General features: G+C 49.9%; 2 protein-coding genes across 6 annotated transcripts; both read left to right on the top strand.

The window, feature by feature from the left end:
• Nucleotides 1–1,558: 1,558 nt before the first annotated feature.
• Nucleotides 1,559–9,273, top strand: PIGO (phosphatidylinositol glycan anchor biosynthesis class O). 2 transcript variants are annotated; one of them, XM_012770072.3, is made up of 11 exons: nucleotides 1,559–1,905; nucleotides 2,661–3,172; nucleotides 3,784–3,927; nucleotides 4,120–4,243; nucleotides 4,557–4,716; nucleotides 4,928–5,107; nucleotides 5,354–6,881; nucleotides 7,443–7,649; nucleotides 7,855–8,069; nucleotides 8,668–8,738; nucleotides 8,897–9,273. In XM_012770072.3, the coding sequence occupies exons 1-11, from the start codon at nucleotides 1,808–1,810 to the stop codon at nucleotides 9,024–9,026; spliced, it is 3,369 nt and encodes a 1,122-aa protein (XP_012625526.2). In that variant the 5' UTR covers nucleotides 1,559–1,807; the 3' UTR covers nucleotides 9,027–9,273. The 2 variants fall into 2 exon arrangements, with proteins under 2 accessions (XP_012625526.2, XP_075864932.1); XM_076008817.1 differs by having other exon boundaries at nucleotides 1,577–1,905; nucleotides 5,354–5,594.
• Nucleotides 9,274–12,181: 2,908 nt separating this feature from the next.
• Nucleotides 12,182–19,284, top strand: FANCG (FA complementation group G). Of its 4 annotated transcripts, none has more exons than XM_012770074.3 (14): nucleotides 12,194–13,190; nucleotides 13,390–13,480; nucleotides 14,215–14,346; nucleotides 14,599–14,801; nucleotides 15,632–15,767; nucleotides 15,939–16,069; nucleotides 16,177–16,338; nucleotides 16,467–16,618; nucleotides 17,024–17,090; nucleotides 17,323–17,612; nucleotides 17,766–17,812; nucleotides 18,001–18,156; nucleotides 18,613–18,736; nucleotides 18,892–19,284. In XM_012770074.3, the coding sequence occupies exons 1-14, from the start codon at nucleotides 13,110–13,112 to the stop codon at nucleotides 18,998–19,000; spliced, it is 1,881 nt and encodes a 626-aa protein (XP_012625528.2). In that variant the 5' UTR covers nucleotides 12,194–13,109; the 3' UTR covers nucleotides 19,001–19,284. The 4 variants fall into 4 exon arrangements, 3 of the variants coding, with proteins under 3 accessions (XP_075864934.1, XP_012625528.2, XP_012625530.2); XM_012770076.3 differs by having other exon boundaries at nucleotides 12,199–13,190; nucleotides 16,177–16,323; XR_012922111.1 differs by lacking the exon at nucleotides 18,892–19,284 and having other exon boundaries at nucleotides 12,183–13,190; nucleotides 18,051–18,156.
• Nucleotides 19,285–20,387: the final 1,103 nt, after the last annotated feature.

Raw genomic sequence — 20,387 nt, 5'->3', positions numbered from 1 at the left:
ACTGAGGTAAGGGGGAATGATTTGACATAATTCTGAATTAGAATTTATTCTTTTAACCATTTGATAAATATTGAATCCCAAAGATATGCTAGGCATTGATATATAGTAATGAAGAAAACAAAATGCCCTGTCCTCAATGAGTTGACCCATACTATTTGGAGAGGAAGAAACCATAAGTAAGATGTGTAGATTTTCAGATGTTGTAGTACAACTGTACTACAGAGGAAATTAAAGGAAGTGAGATGGGGACTTTGGGGAGGAGCTTTATTATTAAGTAGAGCATTCCAGGAAGCCTCACTGATGTTATATTTGAACTTAGATATGAAGGAGGTGAGGGGAGCACCCTTTTGGGCACCTAGGAGTGAAACTGACAGAGGAGATTGCAAATGTAAATGCCCTGAGGCAGAGCATGCCTGGCTTAGAACTAGGAAGAGCAAAGGAGCTGTTGTGGATGGAACAGAGTTAAAGAAGCAAAGAAGTGGCAGGCAGCTAGATGAATCAGAGGAGGAAGAGAGAGCTAGTATGTGGGGCTATATAGAGCCACTATAAGAGCTTAGGCTTTTATTCTGAGAATAAGATTGTTTTGTTTTTAAGAATAGCTTTATTTGGCCGGGCGCTGTGGCTCACGCCTGTAATCCTAGCTCTTGGGAGGCCGAGGCGGGCGGATTGCTCAAGGTCAGGAGTTCAGAACCAGCCTGAGCAAGAGCGAGACCCCGTCTCTACTATAGATGGAAAGAAATTAATTGGCCAACTGATATATATATAAAAAATTAGCCGGGCATGGTGGCGCATGCCTGTAGTCCCAGCTACTCGGGAGGCTGAGGCAGGAGGATCGCTTGAGTCCAGGAGTTTGAGGTTGCTGTGGGCTAGGCTGACGCCATGGCACTCACTCTAGCCTGGACAACAAAGTGAGACTCTGTCTCAAAAAAAAAAAAAAAAAAAAAAGAATAGCTTTATTGAGACATAATTCACATACCACACAATTCACCCATGTAAAATATAAATTAAGTAATTTTTAGTATTCAGAATTGCGCAACCATAATTTTAGAACATTTTCATCACGCCATGCCTTTTTTCCACAATATTCCACTGTATAAATACACCATATTTTCTTTATCCATTCATCAGTGGTGGGGATTTGGGTTTCCACTGTATGGATAATGATACTATGAACATTCATGTACAAGTTTTTGTTTGTACATGTTTTCATTTCTCTTAAATGAAATTGCTGGCTCACACAATGTTTAACCTTTTGAGAATCTGTTTTCCAAAGCTGCTACACCACTTTACAGTCCCACCAGCCGTGTATGAGGGTTCCAATTTCTCCACAGTCTTGCCAACACTTAATATCTGTCTTGTTTATTATAGCTGTCCTAGTGAGTTTTAAGTGTTATTTCCAGCATTTCCCGGATGGTTAATGATGTTGAGTATCTTTCCATGTGTTTATTGGTTATTTGTATGTCTTTTTTGGAGAAATGCTTATTCAGATCCTTTGGCCATTTTTTAATTGAATTATTTGATTTCTTTTTTTTACTATTGAGTTGTAAGATTCAATTGGAGGTCTTGATAGAAAGTATTATTTATCCCCATTTTACAGATGAGGTAATGCCCAATATTGACAATGATTGGCAGAGCTAGGATTCAAGTCAAGTTTGAGGTTGTGCTTAACCATGAATGAATGGACAGTGGTTCCCTGAATTCTAGCCTGGTCTCTTGCCCTTAATTCTCCTAAATCAATACACCCCCCCCATCGAACTCTGTGGCCAGCCATACGCTCCTTGACGAACTTCCACCGAGGAGCCGGCAGATGGCGATAGAGCCCCGGCGGGCCGCTCGCTCTGGCGCGCTCATCTCTGTGGTGCCAGGCCGCGGGCTCCGCCGCTGCACTTCCGGGCGCCGTTCCAGGTGAGCCAGGGTGTCCCAAGAGTCCCCCACACTCCCCTCACCCAAAATAAGGGATTCTTCTCTCCAAGTTCCCAGCCAGACGTGCCCAGTACTGGGGTTAGGGTTCCCAGGCGGAGGCCGGGTAGCCATTGGAGGAGGCAGAGACACTCGGATACCCGGCTCCCAGCGAGGCCCAACCGGCTCCCCAACCGCGCACCTGCCCCACTGCGCTCTGGAGGTCGTGCCTCAGGTTTCCAGGAGAACCTGGCTGCCCGGAAGCGGAGTGGGACTCCTCCCCTTCATCCCCTTGGTCCCCACCAGGCGGCGCCGTTGGCCGGGCCAGGATTCCCCTGCGGCGGCTTCGAGCCCTTGTCACCTAGGGGCGTTGAGATTAGTGAGGGCCGAGTTGCAGAAACGACTGGTCAGATAGCAGTCTACCACTTAGAATAAAGTTTTCCTTGTGACTGTCATTTTTCAGCACTAGGATTTCCTGGTATATATATGCACGTTCCTGTGCTCTACCTACAAAGATCCTGATTCAGTAGGTTTGGGGTGGGGCATGGAAATAGCATTTTTAACATCAGCTCCAGGTTGATTGATGCCCATAGTCTGGGATCTCAACTTCAGAACCATTGCGATGGGTTGGCTTTGGGAGTCTTTAAGTCCAAGAAGGCTTCTTAGAGGAAGATTCTACCTGGGCTTTGTATTCAGGGACCAGAATATGCACTGGTTCTTTGTCCCCATCATGATGTATTTCCTCCCCTTGCCCCTACCAGGATGCAGAAGATCTCAGTGCTGCTCTTCCTGGCCTGGGTCTGCTTCCTCTTCTATGCTGGCATTGCCCTCTTCACCAGTGGCTTCCTGCTCACCCGTTTGGAGCTCACCAACCACAGCACCTGCCAAGAGCCCCCAGGCCCTGGGTCCCTGCCATGGGGGAGTCAGGGGGAACCCAGGGCCTGTTGGATGGCTTCCCGATTCTCCCGAGTTGTGTTGGTGCTGATAGATGCTTTGCGATTTGACTTTGCCCAGCCCCAGCACTCACACATGCCCGGAGAGCCTCCTGTTTCCCTACCCTTCCTGGGCAAACTAGGCTCCCTGCAGAGGATCCTCGAGACTCAGCCCCACCATGCCCGGCTCTACCGATCTCAAGTTGATCCCCCTACCACCACTATGCAGCGCCTCAAGGCCCTCACCACTGGCTCACTGCCTACTTTTATCGATGCTGGTAGTAACTTTGCCACCCATGCCATAGTGGAAGACAATCTCATTAAGCAGCTCACCAGCGCAGGTCAGTCTGGGCCCCTTTGAAGGCCAGGAGTACCTTGTCAGATTTCTTCTTTAGAAGTCACAGAGCTAGAATTTTGGTTGCCCAGCTGCATGCTTGACTAAGATTTGGGGGGGGGGACAGGGGTGGAGAAAGAGATGAGGGCTCTGCATGTAGGGATCTCATTGGGGGACAAAGGAAAGGGGATCCAGGCTTTGTCCTTGTGAAGCTTCTAATCTGCATGGAGTGTTGGTTTTACTCTTGGAGAGCCTCAGTAAAGGGGCAGGGGAGGGTTGAAGAGAAGTTACATGTCTCACCTTGCAAGTGTGGAGAAGAGAGGCAGTGATCCAGACCCAGTTCACTCATTGACTAGGAAAAAGCAAAATAGCCAGAGGCTGAGAATTAGCAGAGCATTTTGTAGGAAGCAGAAGTGAGAGGTCTGGGTGGATTATGGTTGTCAGGAGAATCTGCCTGGTAGGAAATGTTAGGCCCTGAAGGATAAGGAATAGTTGAAAGGAATTGCTGTGCCTTAGGGTGCATGGTTGGGATTTCTGATGAGTCTTTAAAGGTCCTCCTCTCCTTTTTCCCTGCCCTGACTCCTGCTCAGGTTTTGACTCCCTGTCATGTTCCTGCAGGAAGGCGTGTAGTCTTCATGGGAGATGATACCTGGAAAGACCTTTTCCCTGGAGCTTTCTCCCAAGCTTTCTTCTTCCCATCCTTCAATGTCAGAGACCTACACACAGTGGACAATGGCATCCTGGAACACCTCTACCCCACCAGTGAGCATGGGACCAGAGCACCAAGTCCCTAAGACTGGGAGCTGGGGAGGGCTGCTTTAGTCCACAAATTCTGAGCCTCCCATGGGTGTAATGGCATGGGCTTGTATCCCTGAACATAGAGGAGTGTCAAAGCCTGGCTGGGGTTGAGGAGTGGGCCTTAGTCCCCTGTGCTCAGTGTTCTCCCCTTCGCAGTGGACAGTGGTGAATGGGATGTGCTGATTGCTCACTTCCTGGGTGTGGATCATTGTGGCCATAAGCATGGCCCTAACCACCCTGAAATGGCCAAGAAACTTAGCCAGATGGACCAGGTGATCCAGTGAGTATGGGGTATTGGCTGGGAGAGTGGGTTTGTATCTGAGAATCTCAGGATATATGGTCCCAGGAGAAGTCCTTATCTTTAAGCCTCTTTCCTGGCTGAATTTTGTCTTCTCCAGCCCTTTTCTTAAGCTTGGAGCCTCATCCATATAGAATAACTCAGTGTGTGGCTTTGGGCATCAGGGTCATGGCCAAAGAGGTATCTCTTTGCCAAAGGTCTAGGCTCTAATAATGTAAGTCCTAGCTGGGGTGAGTGGGACCCTGAGAAAAATTTTTATCCATCCCTACCCCCTGACACATTTCTTGGCCCCCAGGGGACTTGTGGAGCGCGTGGAGAATGACACACTGCTGGTGGTAGCTGGGGACCACGGGATGACCATGAATGGGGACCATGGAGGGGACAGTGAGCTGGAGGTCTCAGCTGCACTGTTTCTGTACAGCCCCACAGCCCTCTTCCCTAGCGCCCCACCAGAGGTGAGGCCTGGGATGTGCCTTATCTGGTCTCCCAGTATTTAGCCCATGTCAAGATCCTAACATCCTTATGGATCCCTCTATTTTAGTCCCCTAAATCCATGATCATGGGTATCCCTCACTCTCATTTCCTACCTAATCCCCTATGTCTTCCATCCCAAACACTGGCTTCAACTTTGTGATGAACTCATTGATCCCTGTCCTTTCCCTCTAGGAGCCAGAGGTGATTCCACAAGTCAGCCTTGTGCCCACGCTGGCCCTGTTGTTGGGTCTACCCATCCCATTTGGGAACATTGGGGAGGTGATGGCTGAGCTGTTCTCAGGGGGTGAGGACTCCCAGCCCCACTCCTCTGCTCTAGCCCAGGCCACTGCTCTTCATCTCAATGCCCAGCAGGTAGGTAAGGGGGCTGGGATTCCAGGTGACAGCTAGGGTGGGCATTATGACCCATTCCATTTCCTTTGTTTAGTCTTATTACCACCTTCCATAGCTATGTCCCCCTCCATCCCCCCATTCCTCCATCCTGCACAGAGTTTGGGGCACTGATTTGCAGGTACCCCTTTTTGTAAAATCTATCCTTGACTCTACCCCAATTTATATCTCTGACCTGTTCTCCTTGGCTTCTGACCTTTTCTTTGCCAGGTGTCCCGATTTCTTCACACTTATTCAGCCGCTACTCAGGACCTTCAAGCTAAGGAGCTTCATCAGCTGCAGAACCTCTTCTCCAAGGCCTCTGCTGACTACCAGTGGTTTTTGCAGAGTCCCCGGGAGGCTGAGGCGACACTATGGACTGTGATTGCTGAGCTACAGCAGTTCCTGCGGGGAGCTCGGGCCATGTGCATTGAGTCTTGGGCTCGTTTTTCTCTGGTCCGCATGGTGGGAGGTGCTGCTCTCTTGGCTGCTGCCTGCTTTCTCTGCTTGCTGGCATCCCAGTGGGCAACATCCCCAGGTTTCCCCTTCCGCCCTCTACTCTTAATACCTGTGGCCTGGGGTCTGGCTGGGGTCATAGTGTATGCTGGACTCCTGGCAACTATTGGGCTGAAGCTGGATCCAGTGCTTCTAGGGGCAGTGGCTGCAATGAGCTCATTCCCCCCTTTTCTATGGAAAGCCTGGGCGGGCTGGGGGTCCAAGAGGCCCCTGGCAACGCTGCTTCCCTTCCCTGGATCTGTCCTGTTACTCCTGCTCTTTCGCTTGGCAGCATTCTTCTCTGATAGTTTTGTTGTAGCTGAGGCCAGGGCCACCCCCTTCCTTTTGGGTTCATTCATCTTGCTCCTGCTTGCCCAGCTTCACTGGGAGGGCCAGCTTCTGCCACCTAAGCTGCTCACAGTACCTCGCCTTGGCTCTTCATCCTCAGCATGCCTCCCACGGCACAGTGGGGCGTATGCCTTGAGGCTTGGAGTTGGGTTGCTTTTATGTACAAGGCTAGCTGGGCTTTTTCATCGCTGCCCTGAAGAGACACCTGCTTGCCACTCCTCTCCCTGGCTGAGTCCTCTGGCATCTATGGTAGGCGGTCGAGCCAAGAATTTGTGGTATGGAGCATGTGTAGGGGCACTGGTGGCCCTGTTAGCCGCTGTACGTCTGTGGCTTCGGCGCTATGGTAATCTCAAGAGTCCTGAGCCTCCCATGCTCTTTGTGCGATGGGGACTGCCCCTAATGGCACTGGGCACTGCTGCCTACTGGGCATTGGCTTCGGGGGCAGATGAAGCACCCCCACGTCTCCGGGCCCTGGTTGCTGGGGCATCAGTTGTACTGCCTAGGGCTGTGGCAGGACTGGCTGTTTCAGGGGTTGTGCTGCTACTCTGGAAGCCTGTGACAGTGCTGGTGAAGGCTGGGACAGGTGCTCCAAGGACCAGGACTGTGCTCACTCCCTTCTCAGGCCCCCCAACTACTCAGGCTGACCTGAATTACGTGGTCCCTCAAATCTACCGACACATGCAGGAGGAGTTCCGGGGCCGGCTAGAGAAGACCAAACCTGAGGGTCCTCTCACGGTGGCTGCTTATCAGTTGGGGAGTGTCTACTCAGCTGCTATGGTCACAGCCCTCACCCTGTTGGCCTTCCCACTTCTGCTATTGCATGCAGAGCGCATCAGCCTTGTGTTCCTGCTTCTGTTTCTGCAGAGCTTCCTTCTCCTGCATCTGCTTGCTGCTGGGATACCCATCACCACCCCTGGTAAATATATATCTCAGCCCTGATTCATCTGAGGACAGTAGTGCAGTGAGTTCAGCCCCTTTTATTTTCAGGGCGATGTTTCTCCTCATGTTCCTCACCTTGACACCAGGGTCTCCTGCCCCACACAGTTGGGAAGGTCTTCCTGATGTCCTCTCTCTTACCTGCCATAGCAAAGCTAATCAATCCCTCCTGTTGGCTCTCAGGGTTCATGGAGAGGGAAGACAAGGAGTCCTCCAAGATTCCTTGTGGAAATGCTGCATCTTCATGAGCGTATTTCCTGATTTTCCAGTGATGGAAGTGGTGAATTATGAATACATAATGGCATATTGAGCTGTGTGTATTTGAGATAGATTGACCACAATGTGGTTCAGATCAGGGTGGTGGGGCTTTGTGCCCCAGAGAGAATTAGAGTTGTTGTGTTGACTGTGAGGAGGTTGGGGTGATAGACATGTGAGTGTGTGAGAATTAGCACTGAAGTAGTAGGAATATATAAATGTGGGGCAGTAGGCTATGGATTGGGGAATGAGATGTGACTGTAAAGGGGCTTATCTTTTCCTCCAGGTCCTTTCACTGTGCCATGGCAAGCAGTCTTAGCTTGGGCCCTCATGGCCACACAGACCTTCTACTCCACAGGCCACCAGCCTGTCTTTCCAGCCATCCATTGGCACGCAGCCTTTGTGGGATTCCCAGAGGGTCATGGCTCCTCTACCTGGCTGCCTGCTTTGCTAGTGGGAGCCAACACCTTTGCCTCCCACCTTCTCTTTGCAGGTACCTGCTCACCCCTCACTTGCTTCCATTATTTACTCTGGCTTTGTGGAAACCCCTGGATTTGAATGTAGATGTGGTTATTTGGGTTGTTGGCAGCTCTTGGTTTAGGATAATTGGAACCCAAGCCAACGAGGGTGGGTGGGGACCAGTGTGGACTGGTTCCAGGGTCCTCCACTGATTCTAGCTCTGCCCTCCCCCGAGGCAGTAGGTTGCCCACTGCTCCTGCTCTGGCCCTTCCTGTGTGAGAGTCAAGGGCAGCGGAAGAGGCGGCAGCCCCCAGGGAACGAAGCTGAGGCCAGAGTCAGGCCTGAGGAGGAGGAGGAGCCACTGATGGAGATGCGGCTCAGGGATGCACCTCACCACTTCAATGCAGCACTGCTGCAGCTGGGCCTCAAGTACCTCTTTGTCCTTGGCATTCAGGTGGGTGTAGGGGAGAGATCAGAGAGTTAATGACCTTTCCTCATGTGTGTCTGTCACATTCTTTCATGCTTTCAAAAACCCTGGGAGAGAGCCTTGACTGAGGTACACATAGGTGAAGTGGTTGCCCAAGCCCAATGGCCTCATATGGCAGCTTTGGGACTTGAACCTGCTGGTCCTGGATTATTTCCTGTCTATAACCTAGATCTGTACACTGCTATTTGCATTTGGGGATCACTGCATCAGTGGACAGACTGGAAAAGCTGAGGGAATGGCCAGGATTTTTTCTCAAATTCTGGTCATAGATCTTCCTTCTCCTTTTCCCTAGAAAGCAGATGTGGCGCTGACATCTTCTTCCACCCTAGGAAGCAGAGCCTGAGTGTTAGCAACACAGATAGACAGTGAGTTGCCCAAGGTCACATAGTGAGTCAGTGGTTGAGCTAGGACAAGAATTGCATCTCCTAACACCTAGCTAGGGTTTTTTCCACTGACATGCACTACTTTCCTCCTCCCATTTTTCATAGGGGCCTATAGCAACTCTCCCTTTTCCCTGTTTCCTCCTTCCCTCACAAGTAACCTGGTCCCTCCTCTTCTCATTTAGATTCTGGCCTGTACCTTAGCAGCCTCCATCCTCCGCCGGCATCTCATGGTCTGGAAAGTGTTTGCCCCCAAGTGAGTACATTTGCTTGAGAAGTAAATGTGGTGGGGAGGAAGAAGCTTGGAGCAAAGTATGAATGTCCTAAACACCCAGGGTGGCCAAGATTTGCTTCTGTAGGGAAAAGGTACTAGGATACTTTCTGTTTCCTGAGATTCTCCACTTTTCTTTGCAGGTTCATTTTTGAGGCTTTGGGCTTCATTGTAAGCAGCGTGGGACTTCTGCTGGGCATAGCTTTGGTGATGCGAGTGGATGGTGCTGTGAGCTCCTGGTTCAGGCAGCTGGTTTTGGCCCAGCAAAGGTAGCCTAGGGTATGGTTGCTGGCCCCTGGCTACAGAGAGAGCTGAAGCACTGGCCTGTGCAGGTGCTGGATGGTATGTAAGAGAGGCTCAGCCATACCTCTTACCACCATGCAGCCAGAAGCTACTGACTTCTGGGACTTCATTATTTTATAATTCAGAATCACAGTGGTGCCTGATCCCTAACTCCTGATTTGGATGCATCTGAGGGACTAGGGATATTTCTCAAAATGGAATAAAATAATAATGTAAATATGTGTGTCTGAGATGTGGGGGAGCCCCCACCATCCTGTAGTGGTTTGGGGAGGGTCATGCTCCTCTCCTACCGGGCACAGATGGGATAAGTCGTCTTAGGCAAGCCTGGCTGCACCTAAGAACCTTTAGGAAGTGGTTGGAGTTTTCTGAATTCACTGCTCCTACCTCTTCCCAAATCATTCCTATGATCCCACCTGCCATTTTCCTTTGCCATGCAGCACATTTTGTTAAGTTCATATGCTTTGGCTGATAAGCAAAAAGACAAGCCCAGGCATCATGGAGCACGTAGACTTTCACTGTCTAGAGCCCCAAGTAGTAAGTACTGTGTCCCCTCCACTGTGTCCTTTCACTCTAGAACACCCTTTGCCCTTCACTTCTGTGAAAGCCTTCCTAGTTTCTCAACCTGTGCTACCTTTTATCAGACCTACCTGCCCATATAACACAGCATTCCACCTGGTCCCATTGATTATTCCTGACTTGAAGCCAAAACTGCATGGATCTAATGCTTCTCATGTATGTCTCCTGTGTCCTCTGTTCATCCTACCTCTCCTGTGTCATATTTGAAGTGCTAGCATGAGATCCTCCTGGAGACATCCATCAAAAGAATTAGGGAAAGGCCCTGGAGAGGTGTCAGGACTGGGATTTGAAGTTTGAATAGGACAGGAGAAGCTAGGACTACTGAAAGATGGGACAGATGTTAAAACCATGGGATAAGCATAATGGTTCACGCTTGTAATCCTAGAACTGTGGGAGGCCAAGGCAAGAGAATCATTTGAGGTCAGGAGTTTGAGCCCAGCCTAAGCAAGAGTGAGACCCCGTTTCTACTAAAAAAAAAAAAAAAAAAAAAAAGGAAAAAGAAATTAGCCGGGCAACTAAAATAGAAAAAATTAGCGGGGTGTGGTGGCATGTGCCTGTAGTCCCAGGTACTTGGGAGGCTGAGGCAGGAGGATCCCTTGAGCCCAAGAGTTTGAGGTTGCTATGAGCTAGGCTGACGCCATGGCACTCTAGCCTGGGCAACAGAGTGAAACTCTATCTGAAAAAACAAACAAACAAAAACAAACCCATGGGTCCTTCTGTTCTTCGAAGACTTAAAAACCAGGCTGGGCGTGGTGGCTCACGCCTATAATCCTAGCACTCTGGGAGGCTGAGGCTGGTGGATTGCTCGAGGTCAGGAGTTCAAAACCAGCCTGAGCAAGAGCAAGACTCCGTCTCTACTATAAATGGAAAGAAATTAATTGGCCAACTAATATATATAGAAAAAAATTAGCTGGGCATGGTGGTGCATGCCTGTGGTCCTAGCTACTCGAGAGGCTGAAGCAGCAGGATTGCTTGAGCCCAGGAGTTTGAGGTTGCTGTGAGCTAGGCCGACACCACGGCACTCACTCTAGCCTGGGCAACAAAGCGAGACTCTGTCTCAAAAATAAATAAATAAAAAATAAAGTGTACAATTTAATGGTTTTTGCATACTTACAGAGTTGTACCACCGTCACATCACCACAGTCAATTTTAGAACATTTTCATCAACCCAAAAGAAACTATACCCTTTAGATATTACCTTGCAGCCCCCTGAGCCCCTGGTTACAACTGATCTGCTTTCTGTCTCTATGTGTGCCTATTCTGGACATTTCATAAAAATGGGATCATATAATTGGTCTTTTATAATGGGTATCTTTTACTTAATGTTTTCAAGGTTCATCCATATAGCAGCATATATTCGCATTTCATTCTTTTTCTTTCTTAAAATTGAGATAAAATTGACCACAGAGGAGATCTACAGAAATAAATAAAAAAAAAGAAAATAGATGAGAAGAAATAAATTGAGGTAAAATTCATATAATATAAAATATACCATTTTAAAGTATTTTAACTTTTGTTTTTCTTTTAGAGACAGGGTCTCACTCTGTCACCCAGGCTAGAGTCCAGTGGCCCAACCATAGCTCATTATAACCTCGAATTCCTGAGCTGAAGGGATCCTCCTGCCTCAGCCTCCCAAGTAGCTGAAACTACAGGTGCGCACTTATTTTTTTGTATTTTTTGTAGAGATAGGATCTCACTAAATTGCCCAGGTTGGTGTTGAACTCCTGGCCTCAAGAGATCCTCCTGCCTCAGCCTCCCAAAGTGCTGGGATTACAGGCATAGCCTGACTTTTCTTTCTTTCTTTTTTTTTTTCAGTAGAGACAGGGGGCTCTCTTGCTCAGAGTGGTCTGGAACTCCTGACCTCAAGCGATCCTCCCGTCTCAGCCTCCCAGAGTGCTAGGATTATAGGTGTGAGCTACAGCAACTAGCCTGTTTTTTTTTTTTTTTTATCTTTTTTTTCTTTTATAAATCTAATGTGCACATTCATCCAAGAGCCTGTTTTGTTGTTGTTGTTTGTTTTTTTTTTGAAAAGGAAAGAATTTATTAATTTGCCAGCAAATGATGAAGTTGGCAGACTCCCGTCTGAAAGTACAAACAAATATCCTACTATTGGCTTTTCTTTCTTTCTTTTTTGAGACAGTCTGGCTTTGTTGCCCAGGCTAGAGTGAGTGCTGTGGCATCAGCCTAGCTCACAGCAACCTCAAACTCCTGGGCTCAAGCAATCCTGCTGCCTCAGCCTCCCGAGTAGCTGGGACTACAGGCATGTGCCACTATGCCTAGCTAATTTTTTCTATGTATATTAGTTGGCTAATTAATTTCTTTCTATTTATGGTAGAGACGGGGGTCTCACTCTTGCTCAGGCTGGTTTCGAACTCCTGACCTCAAGCAATCTGCCCACCTCAGCCTCCCAGAGTGCTGGGATTACAGGCGTGAGCCACCTTGCCCGGCCTGACTTTTCTTAATGATGTCTTTATAGTACAGTGTTTTTAATTTTAATGAAGTATAACTTTTTTTTTTTTTTTGCTCATGCTTTTATTGCGTCTAAGAACTCGTGGCTAACCCAAAGTCGTAAAGATGTTCTTTTACATTTTCTTTTAGAAGTTTAGTATTTTGGGCATTTATAATTAGTTTGTGCTCCATTTTGAATTGATTTTATGTATGTAGGGCATAGGGTCGAGTTCTATTCTTTTCTTTTTTCTTTCTTTTTGTATACATATATCCAATTATCTTTTCTCCACTTGTTGAAAAGATTGGGCAAGTACCTCTAAGCAGTGCAGGATGCACATGCACAGAGCCGCGCTGGCAGCAGTCAGACTGCGCGCGGTTGAGCAGGCAGTGGTGAGCGCGCTGGTACTGAAAGCGAGCGGAGAAAAGGATGGCCCGTTGTGTCCAGGCAGTGCCTTTGGAGCCACGTCCAGCCCGGGTCGTGCTTTTCCCCGCCGCGCGTAGTGCTCTCCGATACTACGACTCCCAGCATGCACCTCGCGGCCCGGTCCTCTTGGAACTAGAAACCCGGACAGATGAGGAAAGGCAGAGCACGGACTCTAGTACCGAGACCGGCTCCCGCCAACCCTTCTCAAGGCTGTAGACTCCGCTAGCAGTGCGACACCAGGACCCACACACGCCCCTGCCTCTAGTCCTCCTCAGCCTACCTCTCTGGTCGATCCGGACTCGGACTCGTTTCTTCCCCCAGTTTCCCGCGGGAACTAACTCTTGAAGAGGACCTACCGCAGCCGAGAGTTTGGCAGGCCCGGCCAACCAGAGGCGAGCTTGGGAGCCGGGGCGGGCAGCGGGGAGAGAGCGTCCCGTTTCTCCTGGAAAGAGTGGGCCGGGCCGGGCTGGGACCCAGAGGGGGAAGCAGAGGAGCCCGGCGGGGTGCGGAAGTGCACAAGCCCTCCCTTCTAGGGTGCAGGCCTCCGCGGTCCAGCGTCACCCTTCAGAAGCCTCCTTCAGGTTCCAGCCCAAGCCTCGGCCACTATGTCGCACCAGATGCCTCAGGGCCCCAACTGCCTGGACCTGTGGAGGGAAAAGAATGACCAACTCGTTCGGCAGGCCAAGGTAACACGGCTGCTGAGACCCTCACTTTGCAGCCCAGGATCCCAGAAAGCGGCTTTGCAGATTTATCGCAGCTGATGGGGGGGAGGGAGCTGAGTTTGACCAAAAAGTGAGAAATGACTGGAAAATGCATTCCTTGCCACTGCTACAAGGGGAGAAAAAAGGACTGATCATCAGTGACACCCCCTTCCACATTTGGCAGGTGGCTCAGGACTCCAGTCTGTCTTTGAGGCGGCAGCAGTTGGCTCAAGATGCATTGGAAGGGCTTAGGGAGCTCCTCCATAGTCTACAAGGTAAGCAGGGGCCTCTCCAGGATGGTCAGTTCCCCTCTTCCACAGCCAGAGACCAATTCCTCTTTTGCATTCCTAGGATTTTGGTGATTACTCAGCGGTCAGGGAGTCCTTTTTTTTTTTTTTTTTTGAGACAGAGTCTCGCTTTGTTGCCCAGGCTAGAGTGAGTGCCGTGGCGTCAGCCTAGCTCACAGCAACCTCAAACTCCTGGGCTCGAGTGATCCTTCTGCCTCAGCCTCCCGAGTAGCTGGGACTACAGGCATGCGCCACTATGCCCGGCTAATTTTTTTTTATATATATATCAGTTGGCCAATTAATTTCTTTCTGTTTATAGTAGAGACGGGGTCTCGCTCTTGCTCAGGCTGGTTTTGAACTCCTGACCTTGAGCAATCCGCCCGCCTCGGCCTCCCAAGAGCTAGGATTACAGGCGTGAGCCACAGCGCCCGGCCTAGGGAGTCCTTTTTAAGGCACAGAGAGGACTGGCGTGCAATTGTCTTTGTACAGGCAAATCCCCCTCCTCCTTACACACACACACACAAACACACACAGTGGCATTTGAAGAAGTGGTTTCCAGGACGGTCTGATCTAGAGAACTTTTTGCCCTTTCCAGACTCTCTGTGCAAAGGGTAGGTTCTTTATTGAGGCCATTTTGGAGTGGGGTGATCTCTGGCTTGGGATCTTATTTGGAGAATATTCCATGAGGAAGCCATCTGTAAGACCAGCATTTATTGCTCCAGGGCTTCCTGCAGCTGTTCCTGCTCTGCCCTTGGAGCTTACTGTCACCTGCAACTTCATTATCCTGAAGACAAGCGTGGCCCAGGGTTTTACTGAAGATCAGGCTCAGGCTATCCAACGGGGCCTAGAAAGAGGTGAATACCAGAGATTGCTTCCCACCCCCCTGCTAGCATCAGTCTGGGTTTAAGCTCTGGTAGGGGGATGGGAGGAGCAACCAAATCTGTCACCTTCATGGAGAGAGATACCATTCCCTGATCCTTCCTGTAATCTTCAGACCAGGTTGAGGTATGATTGTGACCTTTGGGCTCCTGCAGAGGAGGAAAGCCAGAGAGTGTGGGGAGATGGAGCATGAGGTCCCACCTAAGCTGTGTGTACATACTTTACAGTGCTGGAGACCCAGGAGCAGTTGGGGCCAAGGTTGGAACGAGGGCTGGGGGAGCTGTGGGACTCCGTTCTCCATGTTTCTTCCCTTCTGCCGGAGCTGCTTCCTGCCCTGCACTGTCTTGCTGGCCTGCAGGCTGCCCTCTGGCTGAGCACTGACCATCTTAGGTACCTGGCCTTGCTGCTGCAGTCCCTGAATGGCAGCCAGGTAATGGGAGAAATGACCTGGAGCTGAAGGTCTCCTCCTTCCTTTCTCCTCCTTCCTCTCTTCTTCACAGCTGCAGTAGTGTCCTTATGTACTGAAAAGGCTGTTGGATTGGTGGTCAGAAAACCTGGGTTCTCTTAGGGACTCTTGGGTGACCCTGCCCTGGTTGGTCCCTCATTGGGAGGATTCTGTTGGTAGCATTTTTAAAAACAGCTTAATGAATTTGGGTAACATTAGGGCTCTTGTGACCTTGCAGAAGTCACCTTCCAGCTTTAGGTTTTTTTTGTTTTTGTTTTTTTGAGACAGAGTCTCACTCTGTAGCCCTGGGTAGAGTGCAGTGGCATCATCATAAGGTCACTGCAACCTCCAACTCCTGGGCTCAAACGATTCTCCTGCTTCAGTCTCCTGAGTAGCTGGGACAACAGGTGCTCACCACCATATCTGGATAATTTTTTCTATTTTTGGTAGAAACTGAGTCTCACTTTTGCTCAGGCTGGTCTCAAACTCCTGACCTCAAGTGATCCTCCCACCTCAGCCTCGCAGAGTGATAGGATTTACAGGCATGAGCCACCTCACCCCAGCCTTAGTCTTATTGGTAACGCAAACATGGTCCTTGCCCTGTGTCCTCATGGGCTTATTCTGAGTAAGGAGGCACACTAGAATAGATCATCACTGCCCCAGAGTTTTCTTCCTCTCTTTATTCTTACCCTGCAGCCATCAATTTCTTAGAATTGGGGGATCCCTTGAGCTCAATGTCCAGCCAGGATAAACTGATACAGGAGAAGAGGGAGTGGTTATGGGCTTGGAGCCTCTCGTTGTCCTTTTCTTCCCAGAGTGGATCCTCTGAGGATCTGTTGTTGCATCTAAAAACCTGGAGTCCCCCAGCTGAGGAATCTGATGCTCCATTGATCCTGCAGGATGCCCAGGGATTGAGGGATGTCCTTCTGACAGCATTTCCCTACCGCCAAGGTCAGCTAGCAACCTGACTGATCCCTTCCCTCCTTAAGGGGTTCTCAGGACTCATACCTTCTCTGTCATATCCCATTCAACTTCATGGAACTTCTCTGGGTTCTTGTTCCCCATCATGACCCCTGCCCTATGGGCCTCTCTAAGCTTACAGCCTGATTGTGTGATCCTCAGGTCTCCAAGAACTGATCATAGGAAACCTACCCAAGGCACTAAGCAGCCTGCATGAAGTGGCCTCAGGTCTGTGTCCACGGCCTGTGTTGGTCCAGGTGTATACAGCACTGGGGACTTGTCTCCGTAAGATGGTAAAGACAGTTCTAGGGTCAGCTGGGGGAACCACGGGCAAAGTGCATTATTGATAGCACTTTGCTTTGTAAGGGCAGCTGAGGCCTGTGTCCTCCTACCCATCTAGGGAAATCCACAGAGAGCACTGGTGTACTTACTTGAAGCCCTGAAAGGTGGATCAGCCTTAGGTCCTCCACTTCTGGAGGCCTCTAGGCTATATCAGCAACTGGGAGACACAGCAGCAGAGCTGGAGAGTCTGGAGCTGCTGGTTGAGGTAAAGAACTGCCAGGTGAATATATGAGGTGGAGGATTGCTGAGGTGCTTATATTGGGGTGACTTGACTAGTCAAGATACACATATAAATAAGTGTGGTTCCCACAGATTATAGATATACTTTCTTCTTTCTGTCTCTTTTAGGCCTTGAGTGTCACCCAGAGTTCTGAAGCCCCTCAGCTTCTCATTGAGGTAGAATTGCTGCTCCCACAATCTGACCCAGCCTCACCCCTTCACTGTGGCACCCAGAGCCAGGCCAAGCACCTGTTAGCAAGCCGATGCCTACAGACAGGGAGGTGAGGTTTCCCTTGCTCACCTGAGCTCCTGTTCCCACTTCTGATGTGTCCCCTGGGGTGTGATTTTGCTTTTGTTCTCATGAGTTGGGGGATGAATGAGGCAGTGGTAGGACATCGGTCCCCACTCCTCAGCCTCCTACCTTATTGCTGAACATGAACTGAGAACTGTTTACCTGGACACTAATCTCTTCTATCTTTGAAACTCTGAAGTCTCCTATACAGTCCATTCTGTAACTGGGGTAGATTCATACTGAACCAGAGTTGGAGCCTCAAGACCCCACCATTCCCCCTACTCCTCAGGGCCTATGAGCATCCCTCTGTTAGCTAAGGGAGAACATTCTCATTGGAACCCTCGGAAGGCACTGCTAGGGCCTAAGGTGTGGCTCATGGGCTATGACTCCTCAGGGCAGAAGATGCTGCAGAGCATTACTTGGACCTGCTGGCCCTGTTGCTGGATGGCTCGGAGCCAAGGGTGGGTGTGTCTTTAAGCTTCTCTGCAATGGGGTGGGTTTTTAAGCTTCTCTGCAATGGGGTGGAAGGGTTGGGGTCCTCTTTGCAGTAGAGCAGGACTGCTGTTTTCTGTTTTTCTTTTGTATCTGTTTAATCTGGAGGGCCAGGTCTTTGCATGGTACCAGAGCCTGGTGAAGAGGTTGGGGATAGTGGCTCATGCCTCTTCAAGACACTGCCTCTTCCTCCCACCCCAGTTCTCCCCACCCCCCTCCCCCCCAGGGCCCTGTATGCCTGAGGTGTTTTTGGAGGCAGCGGCAGCACTGATCCAGGCAGGCCGAGCTCAGGATGCCTTGACCGTATGTGAGGAGCTGCTCAGTCGCACATCATCTCTGCTACCCAAGATGTCCCAGCTGTGGAAAGATGCCAGAAAAGGAACCAAGGATCTACCACACTGCCCACTCTGGGTCTCTGCCACTCACTTGCTTCAGGGCCAGGCCTGGGTACAGCTGGGATCCCAAAAAGAAGCAGTTAGTGAATTTAGCTGGTGAGATCAGGGTGCTGGGGGAAGTGTGGAGGGATGATTTTCTGATTGGGAACTGAGTTGATGGTCAGGTCCCAAGGTGAGCTGATGCTCACCTACTCATGCCAGAGTTTCTGAGATTAATTCCTCTTCTCCCCATTCCATGTCCTACTTCAGGTGCCTGGAGCTGCTTTTCCGGGCCACACCTAAGGACAAAGAACAAGGTGATCTAGACTCTCAATTTTCCTCTTACCTCCTGAGGTGGTGGTGGTAGAAGTGGGTTCCCCTTCCGTGTGTCCCAACTCATGAGGGGATTTAAGGGAATTCCAGACACAAGAAGAAACAGGAGGATTGGGGGTTTAGTGACTGTGAGGCTGGGAAGACACTTCTTGACTTTAGGAGTGGTCCCCAGGGGCACCTTCCAACTGTGAGCAGGGGTGTAAGTCAGATGTGACACTGCAGCAGCTCCGGGCAGCCGCCCTGATTAGTCGAGGACTGGAATGGGTAGCCCGTGGCCAGGATACCAAAGCCCTACAGGACTTCCTCCTCAGTGTGCAGATGTGCCCAGGTATGTATACTTGCATGATGCTGGCTATGCCCAGATGTGCAAGGATGGTGAGGCCTGGAAAGGGAGGTACTTGGGCATAAGTACAAGGGTGGTGTTCCCAGATAGGAGGGGTGAATGGGGTTGTGCTGTATATACCTAGGGATATACCCAGGTGTGCACATGCAAACATACACACGTGTATGCAGGGCTCCCAAGAGTTTCCTGGTCTCCCTAATGTCCTCACAAAGACCATGAATGTACTGAATGGGTTAGTTAGGAGCAGGGCCAGCTGAGCCCTTTGTACTGGGCAGATAGTAGACCTTGGGATAGGACAAATTGTGAATGATCTACCTCTGCTTCCATGTGCGAATGTAGGCAAGATACTTCCCCTCTCCAGGCCTCAGTTTTCCTTTTTATAAAAGGATGCCTAAAGCTATGTCAAGTTCTAAGACTCTGTACTCTGGGGTGGGGCTACAGGTAATCGAGATGCTTCCATTCACCTGCTTCAGACTCTGAGGAGGCTGGATCGGAGGGATGAGGCCACTGCTTTCTGGTGGAGGCTGGAGGCCCAAACTAAGCTGCCACAGAAAGATGCTACATGGTGAGGATGAGGCATGTTGGCATCGGGCTGAAGGGCAGTTGGAGTCCTGGAGTCCTTGGACCTGTTGGGGGTAGTGAGAAATGCAAGGGAGGATATGGCTGCCCATATCCTCCACCAGTCTTTCATTCTTAGGCGTCACTCTTCTTGCTCTCCAGGTCTCTTCCCCTGTACCTAGAAACCTGTTTGAGCTGGATCCGTCCCTCTGATCATGAAACCTGCCTTGAAGAGTTTCGGACGTCTGTGCTGGAGCCTCGTGACCTGTAGCTGAGAGTTTAAACATTTCCAAGAGTTTAAACTGAGGCCCCAGTGGGTCATCTCTCTGTGTGGAGGACTTTCTACTTTACCATCCTTGGGGAATATGGCTGGAGCTGACCGTTCCTATATAACTCCTGGACTGATGAGGCTGGTGGCAGTCCTGCAAAATTTGGACTAGTTACTAGCATTCTGGTTCCGGAGGAAACACTCTCAGGCACCAAGTCGTTGACTTTGCTTGTGGCACATTTTTTCTGGTTTCCCCTTTTCTTGTGTTGAGTAAAATCTCCTGTTTATCTGTTGTCTGTCTACTACATGAACTTGAGTGGAAAGGCTGCCTGGTTGAGTGCTGGTTGTCTAAGATGTCATCTCTCAACATCATCTAGGTTATAAACTTGAGGTCTGGGTATGAGGAAAGGGTTATAGGAATCCCCACTCAGGAAGCAGTGGCTTTAGTCCTTTCCACTGTCTGAAAGCAGTGCTCCAAAGCCCAGGTTCCTGTGCTAGGTGACAGAGAGTCGAGTTAGGTCTTGAGGATGTTTTAGGCCTCTCAGGACAAGGGTAGGTACTTGAGACTCCCCCACTCCCTAATTCCAAATGCTAGAAACTGGTCTTGTCTCAGTCAAATGTAATCTGTATGGGTAAGGGGTGAGAGGTGAATTGAGTCAGCATGCCACCAAGAGCTCCCTATTGATTACGGTCAGGGCCAGCTGTCATTTTAAGCCCAAGGACTTGAAGTCCTAGCGTACAATTTTCTTGCTGATTTGGGTTCTATTGTATCTGAGCTGTGTTCTGTGGTTGCCCTGTGACCTCTCTAGACTTGATTGCTCTCTCTTCTCCAGTCATTAATTCCCTGTGGTAAGGGGAGCATGCACTCACAAGTGTTTAGAAACTGCATAGCCTGTGGGATTAGGGTTACTATTGGTGTGCAATGACAATAGGGTAGAGTGGAGTAAGAGCTGAGGTGCTAGTCAAAGGGGTCAGGGTAGGGGTGGTTGGAGCCAGCATTTTGAAGGAGCATGGAGCATGGTTACGGTGGTTGATGATGGAGTTTTAAAGGATCCCAGGTTTTGGAAGAAAGTGGATGTATAGATTATCATTACAACAGAACTAGACTAATACAGCGGTTCAACCCATTGTGCCATGTTCTTCCAGGAGGATAAACTCAGGAGCCAATGAACTGGAGCCAAGTGGGAGAGTCCGCCTCCAAAGGATTAAAGGCTCTCCTTTCACTAGGCGATCTCGCCCTATTCCTTTCGTTGATTGGTCGAGAATCCCAATCCGTCGAGGAAGCGTAGCGTTGCGGCCAATTGACGTGGCGTTACTAGGCGTGTTGCATCCCTGAGGCGGGAGCCAGGCCACAAGCGAATTTCCTGATTGGCTATGGTTTGCGGGTTGC

Source organism: Microcebus murinus, chromosome 12 (genome assembly GCF_040939455.1).
Source record: "Microcebus murinus isolate Inina chromosome 12, M.murinus_Inina_mat1.0, whole genome shotgun sequence".
Taxonomy (NCBI): Eukaryota; Metazoa; Chordata; class Mammalia; order Primates; family Cheirogaleidae; genus Microcebus; species Microcebus murinus.
The sequence above is the reverse complement of the archived record's forward strand: the minus strand, read 5'-3'. Positions and strand labels throughout refer to the sequence as shown.

Excerpts from the sequence above, each read along its gene's own strand:
- PIGO (XM_012770072.3), top strand. The coding sequence starts at position 1,808 with ATGGCGATAGAGCCCCGGCGGGCCGCTCGCTCTGGCGCGCTCATCTCT. Across the intron at positions 7,650-7,854 it reads CTCCCACCTTCTCTTTGCAG|TAGGTTGCCCACTGCTCCTG; the intron begins GTACCTGCTCAC and ends CCCCCGAGGCAG. Across the intron at positions 8,070-8,667 it reads TCTTTGTCCTTGGCATTCAG|ATTCTGGCCTGTACCTTAGC; the intron begins GTGGGTGTAGGG and ends CTTCTCATTTAG.
- FANCG (XM_012770074.3), top strand. The coding sequence starts at position 13,110 with ATGTCGCACCAGATGCCTCAGGGCCCCAACTGCCTGGACCTGTGGAGG. Across the intron at positions 14,347-14,598 it reads CCAACGGGGCCTAGAAAGAG|TGCTGGAGACCCAGGAGCAG; the intron begins GTGAATACCAGA and ends CATACTTTACAG. Across the intron at positions 15,768-15,938 it reads AGCATTTCCCTACCGCCAAG|GTCTCCAAGAACTGATCATA; the intron begins GTCAGCTAGCAA and ends TGTGATCCTCAG.